Genomic DNA, 9,874 nt, shown 5'->3' with positions numbered 1-9,874 from the left:
CTAAGAAGAATATATTCAGTGTATTATTTGTTGAAACTGTACTTCTGATTTGATTTGAAACTGTCTCATTGCTATATGTTTATCAATAAAACTGTAGAAAAAAATAAATCTAACCATATACAGCATTGCAGCAGGACAGTCCTATGACTTTCTTTTCTTATTTCTTGTTTTAATTCATTATCCCTTTTTAAACAAACATTTACTTAGAGACAGTATGGCAGTAATTTGTATGACATGATAAGGAGTACATATTTAGAAAACCAGAATGACAGAAATTCCAAGCATGGACCTAGTATTACACATTGCTATCTTCAGTGCAGTTGCTTTGTTCACAGGTATCAGCATATATAGTTAGTCAGGGTGAGAATCCTACCAAATAACTCCTAGAATTTTTATCATATGATTAACTCATTTTTTAATTGTATTTACTTAGACACATTCAGAATGTCAACAAAAGTGTTGCAATTTTTTTCTTTTTGCAATTACAGAGTGGTATTCGGTTAACAGAACAACAATCATTTCATATAAGCTGCAACAGAAACAACTGAAGATGAAAAACTACTGTCCCCATATATAACTAATTTGTGTTGTGCACCAAGTACCTGCTATAAATTTCCATGCCAATTTACAACCCCCATACTGTACCAGGTGAAGTTGGTTAGAGGGTACTGAAAATACCACCAGGACAGGGCTATCTAAAGACACATTCAGTAATGTGTTAACTATACAAAAAATGACACTGTATAGCTTAAGAACAATTTTTACACAGCCTTACATTTCAACTTTTTTCTTCAAAAGGAATGAGTTGTATACAGGGGATTAAATGCTTTATAGACGAGAAAAATATAACTGCTCTAGCACCAACTTATTCATTCTCATCCTCTTCATCCTCATCCTCTTCATCTTCCTCCTCCTTCTTTTCCTCCTCTTCCTTCTTTTTCTTGCTGTTTTCAGCCTTGATAATTCTTTTTTTTTTTGCTGAAGCAGGTATTCCTTTAGCCCAGTAAGCAGTGATGTCTTTTTCATACTTTCCTTTCAGCTTAGCAGCCTTCTTCTCATATGGCTGCTTGTCATCTGCTGCAGTATTATTCCACATTTCTCCTAGTTTCTTTGTGACATCACCAATGAAGAGGCCAGGATGTTCTCTTTTGATTTTTGGGCAATACTCAGAACAGAACAAGAAGGCCAAAGGAGGCCTCTTGGGTGCATTGGGATCCTTGAACTTCTTTTATTTCTATATAATTTTATTGAGAAATAAATATTGTTGAGACAGTTTGAAATCAAATTGGTAGAACAATTCCAATAATTAACACATTGCATACTGCCTTCCTAGTGGTTATTTGTTGAACAAGATGCAGATATGATATCCTACTTACAAACACTACTAAAACAAATCCCTGCACTTATTAAATTAAGAGAATGTAGTTATATATCTGTCCTAAATATTTTCAATACACAGATACAAAATGGTTATTCATCTATATCTTTTTTGTTTAGTTCTTTCATTTAAATATTATAGGTGTGTGAACTCAACAAAATATTCCAAAATAGTCCAGTAGTCCATAATAGTATTGGGTCTTTCACTTGACTGGCAATGTTTTAAGTTGTTGACCTGAGTCCCCTACAGCTCAAAATAACAATATGTCTTTACTTCTTATACTTCATAATAAAAGCAGACTAGCAGAGTGGTTTAAGAAACAAAATTAAACAATATGCAGTGTACAAGATACATATTTAATTTAAAGGTAACTCATAGACTGAAAGTTAAAGGATGGAAAATAATACTCCATGGAACAAGAACAGAGAAAACAGCAGTGTAGCTCTTCTGGTTGCTGACAATGTGAGCTGCCAACCAAGAGTGACTGAAAGAGATGATGAATGTCACTACATACCTCTTAGGGGCAAACTTCAAGAGGAAGAGATGACAATAATCAATATGTATGTATCAAATATAGGAACAACCAACTATATGAAACAAAATTTATCAAACATTAAAAACCAAATGATCAATAACACGGTTGTGAAATGGGACTTTAAGATGTCATTGAAAAAAGGAATGGATCGACTAGGCAAAATATCAGCAAACAATATAACAGAACCAAACCAAACATGTTAAGAAATGGACTTAGTAGACCTTTAGAGTATTTTCTACCCAATAACATCAGAATACACATTCTTCTCAGCTCTACATGGGATGGTCACAAAAATAGACCATATACTACCACATAGAACATGCTTAAGTAGCTAAAAAGGAATTGAAGTTCCCCCATGCATGTTTAGTGTTTCTCTTTTAATGTGTAGATCTTTAATCCATTTTCACTTTAGCTTAGTGCATGGCGATACACCTGGGTTAAGTTTTAGTTTTCAAGGACAGGGGAGATGGCTCAGTGGAATAAGCACTTCTACTGGCAAGTACAAGGGCCTGAGTTCAATCCCCATTTCCGCCAAAAAAAAAAAAGTTTTCAGTTTTCAGCATGTAGAGAGCCAGTTTTTCCAACACCATTTACCCCATGCACTTTATGTGAACATAACGAAAGAAAATTATACATTATTGAAATAAATATCAGCAAAAGCTACATAAACACATGGAAAATTACATAAGATGGTCTTGAACAATCCAAAGGTCACAGATAACATTAAAGAAGAAATTAAGCAATATCTACAGACAAAGAAAATGCAAGCAAAACTCACCAGAATCTATGGGATGCAGTGAAAGATGTCTTAGGGAAAAATATAGTGTTAACCTCTTACATCAGTAAAATGGAATGTGTCAAAATAAATAATGTTATGCTGCATCTCAGTCCCCTAGGTAAAGAAGAGCAAGTCAAGCCCAAAAGCATAACCAAGGCAGGAAATCATAAAGGTCAGAAATGAAATAAATGCAATGGAGACAAAAAATAATACAAAGAATTAGTGAACTACAGAATTGGTTCTTTGAAAGAATAAATAAAGCTGGTAAACCACCTAGTCAACCTTATCAAAATAGTCTAATTTTTGTAGTAATGTACAAAAGGAGTGAAATCAATACAGACCCCATAGAAATTCAAAACACAGTCAATACCTACTCCAAAACCTTTACTCTCACGGGATGGAAAGCACAGAATAAGTAGACTGATTCCTACATAGATATAAACTACCAAATCTGAATCAAGAAAATATAAAAATTATGAATAACCCAATATCTGTGAATAAAATTGAAAATGTAATAAAATATCTACCCACAAAGAAATCCTAGATCCTGATGGACACACAGATGAATTTTCCAAGAAATTTAGTGTAGAATTATTGCCAAGTTTTCTCACTGTTCAATGAAATTAAAAATGAAACAATTCCCCTAAACTCATTCCTAGAAGCAGCGTGTTACTCTGATAAGAAACAAAGAAAGACGTACCCAAACAAGAGAACTATGAGACAACCTCCCTAATAAACAAATGCAAAAATCCTCAGTAATATACTAACAAACAGCATGCATGAAATCATAAATAAGCATGAGCAAGTGAGATACATCCCAGAAATGTAGGGATAGTTCAAGATATGCAAATCCAAAAGTGTAACACACCATTTCAACAGAGTAAAAGACAAAAAATCATATGATAATCTCAATAGATACAGAAAAAAACTTGACAAAATCCAAGACTGCTTCATGAGAAAAACCCTACAGAAAGTCAGAATTAGATGTTCTTTTTGCCTTAGACTGATAAACACCATCTATTACAAACAATTCTGCTCCTAGATCTAAGACAATCTCTTAGCTATGAGCCCCTATACAAATGAAAAGTTAAATAGATAAATACTTCCAACTTTCAATGGTACAAGAAAAATATTATCACTCCCAAAGATACAATCATGGGGATACAAAGCACTGGGACCAAAGCAAATACAAAATCTATCAGGGAAATTATTGTTCTATAGTTTCATGTGGAACATCCAAAGGAATCTCTATAAATTGTGAGCTCTCAAAGTCTTATGTGGCTCTGCCCCTATGGCACTTAAGGGGGTTTTAGCTCCAATGGCTTCTCTCTTAGGCCTGCTTTGCTTCCTCCTCACAAATTTCTTAAATGATCTGAGTTATTGGCTTTTACTACCTTCTGGGATCTCCACTGAACCTTAGGCTTATGACTCAAAGCTTCACACACTGCTTTCCAAGGGATATAGTGCCTTGCCACCCAGGCCTTCTGAAGTATATGTAAAAGCATTTTTAACCTCTGAACGCTTACATTCTTCATGCATCCAAAACCAAAGCCATATGAATGATACCAAGGTCGGCTGCCACCTGGGGAAGTACATAGGTTTTATTTTCTCTAGTGGAGTGCCTGGATCACTGAGTGTTCTAAACCTAATTCTGATGAACAAATTCTCTGTAACTCCACATTGTGGAAACTGGTGCAGCTGCTGCCATCATTCTGGAACATGGTGTTCTGCAGCTTTCTTCTCAAAGAAGTCTTTCATTTTTTGCAAATGAGGCTGCAAAGGTGGAGATTTGCTGCTTCTTGTGACACCCTCTGACCACTTTTTCTGTTCTGTTTCTTCTGAGCAATTTTGATCTTCTCAACTCTTCTTTACAATCCACATCTTTATTGTAGCTTCCTTTGTGGCCAAAATCACACCATTTTAATTTATTTTTCTGGGTTCTTTGCTCTTGATTCTCTACATAAATTTGGCTAAAAGTCCCCAACAACGTCCATGCTATCACCTCAGCATTTGACTGCCTTGAATTTTCCTTTGCCAGATTAATTAGTCTGCATCCCTAAACCTCAGTATCAGGCAAAGTCTCTGGAAATTAACAAAATGCAGACCAACTTTCTACCAAGCACCAACACATATCATCTGGAGTCCAACAACAAATGTAGCTATTTGTGTGTTTCCCAATACTCTACCTTAGCAATTCATTAAGGTTGAAATGTTACCATCTATTTGCCTCAGCCACAAGTCTCTTGTTACTGCACTATGATGATGTTTGTGACCTCAGATAATCACAGTATTGTTATAGAGAACAGAACAACTGATAATAAGCATTATATTCTGGATAACTTTTTACAAATAGCAATAACAATCACATCACTTATGGCATATAATGTGACAAAATATGGTAACACTTGATTTGGTATATTTAATCACAGGGGCACATTATATATCAAAATTCAACTTAAATCGAAACTTTTATGCAATGACTTTTTACCTAGTCGAGTGATTTTATTCTGCAGTTGGGAAATTTAAGAGGTACAGCTGTCAAAACAGAGAGAGATGAAGAGAAATACTGTTGAAGGAGGACTAGAGGACCATAAATGATCATGTAATCTTTGGGAAGGTGGAGAAGATGGTGGGAGAGAAAGAATTAAGGAGAAAGCAAAAGATTGTTGAAGTGAATTGAAAATGTTGGGAACAATGTTCATTCACATGAGCATATAAGAGATAGTTGAAGAGAGAAAAAGATGAATAGAGAGAATAAAAATACATGTACAAAAATAAAAGAGACCTCTGGTATCCACTGTTCTGTGGTATTGTCAAAATTTGCATTTTAACAATTATGCAATAGAATTAGTGCTGTATTGGATATGGAGCTGATCTTGGCCTCTGATTATGGTGGCTGTGACCAATCTGTAGCCAGCAGCTTTCTGGATGAACCACCACCTACTCCACAGAATGTCTGCATTACCCTCCTGGCTTCTATGGTGCGTGCAAATGGAGATAGTTCTAGGCTGCTCCCATTTCAGGAAAAATTTGTCTCCCACTTAAATCCTGTACATTTACTCCATGCTCCACCACTGGCTCATGTCATGCTCCACCTCTTTGTCCTGCACTGGTAGTTGCAATTCTGGCCTGAGCTGGTTGTTGCAAATCAGAGGGAATGCTGGATTCCTGACACAAGAATGTTCTTCTGGTTTGTCACAGGGTACAGGAGTGTTTGTTTCTTACTAATTGCACTGCAGGTCAGAGGTCAGAGGGAGATGCTGACTTCTCAGTCCAAGGGTGTTGTGTTCCTGGTCACTGATTGCAGTTCAGGAAAGTACTTGTACAGAGTGTAGTGGAATAGTACTAATCCGTCTTGCACCACTCACAGGGGAGGAGGAGATGTCTTATTTCACTAGCAATCCACATGCCATGGCCAGTCACTAAGCTTGGTACCCTTAGACATTCCAAAAAAAGGACAAAAACTGATGGAAATTCTTAGTACAATCATTTCAGTATTTGTCATCATCATTGTTTAATTCTTAAGTTCTGATTCTTTCTGTTTTACTATATCTGTTATACCTTTCAGGGTTTATTTGGCCTTTCTGATTCATACATTAGGGAGACCAAGCAATATTTCCTCATGTAGGTGTGATTTACATTACTTATAAGTATAGTCTCCAGTTGTATGTGCTAATCTATGAAGGCTTCACGTTTGTCTTTCTTTATAGATGTGTAATACTTGGCTGTATAAAATAACACTTCTTTTTCATACATTTGTCAGGTGATGGGAATTTTGGTTACTTCCAAGATTTGGCTAAAACAAATTGTGCTGCTATAATCACGGGTGCACATATATTGTCGTATGATGTTTTCAGTTCTCATGAGAAAAATACTTAGGAGGGTAATAGTGGGAATGATTTGGATTATGAGTTCTAGTTTTTTGAGGAATCTCCACACTGATTTCCATAGTTGCTGTACCAATCTATATTCCCACCAGCGGTGGAGATGTGTTCCCTTTTCCCTAAAGCCTCTCTAGCAATTGTTATTATTTGATTACTTTATGATAGCCATTGCTTCTGGAGTGAGATAGTAACTCAGTGTTGCTTTACCTTACATTTCTCAAATGGCCAGTGATGTAGAGCATTATTTCAGGTATTTATTTGCCTCTTGAATTTCTTCCTCTGAAAAGAGTGTATTCATCTCAGAAGCCCATTTTTGGATTGGGTCTTTAAATTTGAGGACCATAACTTTTTTTTAGTTCTTTATATATTTTAGATAGAACACCTTTGTCTGAGTAATTATTGGTTAAGGTTTTCTTTCCAATTTTATCGGTTGTCTTCCCATTTTTTTTGGTTATTTCTATTCATGTGCCAAAACTTCTCCATAAGAGAAGGTCCCAGGTGTTGATTCTTTGAAGTAGTTCCCATGTAGTTTCTTCTAAGATAATCCAATGTGAGTCCTTTATTCAGCCATATTGAATCTGTCAATATTTTTTAAATTTAATTTATTTTGAAAAGTAAAAGCAAAGCAAGCACAAAAATCAGAAACAAAGAAAGAAACAGGGCAACATACAACAGTACATATGTTACAAATTTTCAAACCAAGAATAATTGATTAACAATCATTCATATACTATCTGTTTTATCATCAAATCTGTTGCTCTGATTAACAGATATAGTTATGTAAGATTGGACATATGGTTGCATATTACTGCTTCCTTTGAAGAAACCTTAAAATTTTGTTCTTGTCTCTATTTTTTAACAAACTGTTTTAAAAGTTTGTTTTAAAGATGCATTGTAATAATTGATGTGACATTAGAAGCAGTACACATTTTAAAAAAGAAGATGACAGGCATTCATTTAAGCATGTTTTTTATTACACATTGCTGTTCTCTATGTAGTTGCTTAGATCACAAATATCAGCATACACAGTCAATGTGGAAATTATACACATTAACTGCTATTTTCAAGAGACTGATGGAGATTTTCAGTACAATCACCTCAGTCATCCTGTATATACACTTTTATGTTTTTCTCCTACCTTTTTGCTTATCTCTTCTCTTTTCAGTTCTCCTTGTTGTTTAATACTTACGTTCCATTTCTTTATGTTTTACTATATTTGTTATAACTTTAAGGTTTTATTTCTTGTTTCAAGTTTTTACAATAGGCAGACAATATGATATTTACACATATGGATCTGTTTTATTTCATTGGTGAGTATAGCCTTGTGTTGTATCCACTTATCTATGAAGCCTTCTAGTTTGTCTTTATTTATAGCTGAGTAATACCCATTGTACAGAAATATGACATCTTTTCATAATTTTTAATTTAGTCTATTTTATGTGCTATTAACAAGGCAGCTAAATCTTGTGCTTTTTCATCTGTATTTTTTTATGTTTTGACTTTCAGTCCAAGTGTATCCTCATTAGTTAGTTGGATATCTTTTAACCAACATATAGTTGAAAGTAGTAGAGACCTATTGTAACTTTTTGACAGATTGTTTCATGATGTTTTCAATAAAAATGCACCAGTTTGTATTCTGTGTTAATTCTTGTTAATATTTTAAGTTTTTCTTTACAATATGAATTCTTTAGAGGAGAATGACTGGTTCAAATAAGTCTTTGTAATATTCTTGATAAATTCACTAACATTGACATTTTAATTTTAGTCTTTTGTATATTTGGGTAGATGGTTGGTCTATAAAGAATTTGTCCTGTTCAATTTTTTTCCAGGTTTGAGGCAGCTAGAAAAGATGCACTTGCTGTAGATCAAAGACTTGCAGAAATGCAGGAAGATGAAGCCATCCTAGAAAAGAAATGGCCATTCCTTGGTGTACCTTTGACAGTAAAAGAATCTTTCCAACTGCAAGGTACAAGTCTTGGTAATTGTTTAGCTATATTGTTTAAATTTACAAGTCGTATAGATTTTTAATACAAATATTTGATTGTTAAAATTATAATATTATCAAAGTGATATCAATATTTTTCTCCTAGGCTTTTATTTTTCATTTACATTTAGTCCTGGGAAAGGAACTCATAACCTCACAATTGACAAGCAGGTCTTGTGCCACTGGACTATATCCCTGGCATCTTTTCAGTTTTTAAAAGAAGATAAATATTCAGAAAATTTGACTAGGAAGTGTAAGAAAAATAATGGCCATCCCATGTTGAGTTTTATTCAGTATTCATTAGTACTCATAGCAGACATTCAAGAAATTTATTATGCCATTTTTTTCAAATATGAACAAAAACACTCACTCATAAATAAAGGCTCAGATTCTGACAAACCACTGTGTTTTATGATGAAACACTTATTTGAAATGTCCTAATCATCACAAATATAATTGAAAATACGAAATATTTAAAAATTAAATGACATAAGTTTAAATAACACACAGGCCAAAGAAATATATCATAGATAATCAATTACATGGAAAGAAAACAACATGATATAGAATAATATTCTGGCTGCAGTTAAGGTAATTCTGGGACTGAAATTCATAAATTTTAGGGAGTGTCTTTGAGAGAAGAAATAGTTCAAATCAATAATATACTTTCAGTTTACAAAAAGTAGACAATAGGAAGTAAACTAAACTTAGACCAAGACAAACTGAGAAAACTGCGAAGTGTAGACTTTAAATCAGATATTTTGTGAAACCAATTAACAGTGAAACCCAAAAGTGGTTGGTTGAAGTGTTCAACAAATCTGATATATTTTAGCTTAGTTTTTTTTCAAAATTTTATTGATAAATAGCAATGAAACAATATCAAATAAAATAGGAAGTGCAGTTTCAACAAATAATACACTGCATATATTCTTCTTAGGGGTTAATTGCTGTACAAGATGCGGACTTGAGATCCTATTTACAAAAACCATTAGAACATATCATTCTATTCCTTAAGCGAATGCAACTATATATCTATCCTAACCACTTTGAATACACAGATACAAAATGGACATTCATCGGTATACCCCATTTTTCTAAGTTCCGTTATTGAATATTATAGTATGTGTAAACTCAGCAAAATATGCTAAAAGAGTACAGTAGCCCATAATAGCATTGGGTCTTCTGTTTAACTGGCAATGTCACAAATTGTTGACCTGAGTCCCCCACAGCTCAATGTAACAACATGGCTTGACTTCCTATATTTCGTCTTCATACTTTTCTACTGGATGGTTAAGACCAAGGTAAAGCAGGACCT

General features: G+C 34.1%; 1 protein-coding gene across 1 annotated transcript in view; it reads left to right on the top strand.

Annotated features, from left to right (window-relative positions):
• Faah2 (fatty acid amide hydrolase 2) overlaps positions 1–9,874 on the top strand; it is a 296,926-nt gene that overhangs the window by 21,285 nt on the left and 265,767 nt on the right. The window contains exons 4-5 of the mRNA XM_004644818.2: positions 5,537–5,803; positions 8,405–8,541. Coding sequence (XP_004644875.1) covers positions 5,537–5,803; positions 8,405–8,541 — 404 coding nt within the window. The remainder of the gene's footprint in view (positions 1–5,536; positions 5,804–8,404; positions 8,542–9,874) is intronic.

This window comes from Octodon degus, unplaced genomic scaffold, assembly GCF_000260255.1.
Source record: "Octodon degus isolate 3935 unplaced genomic scaffold, OctDeg1.0 scaffold00211, whole genome shotgun sequence".
NCBI lineage: Eukaryota > Metazoa > Chordata > Mammalia > Rodentia > Octodontidae > Octodon > Octodon degus.
This window is presented reverse-complemented; position numbering and strand designations above follow the sequence as displayed.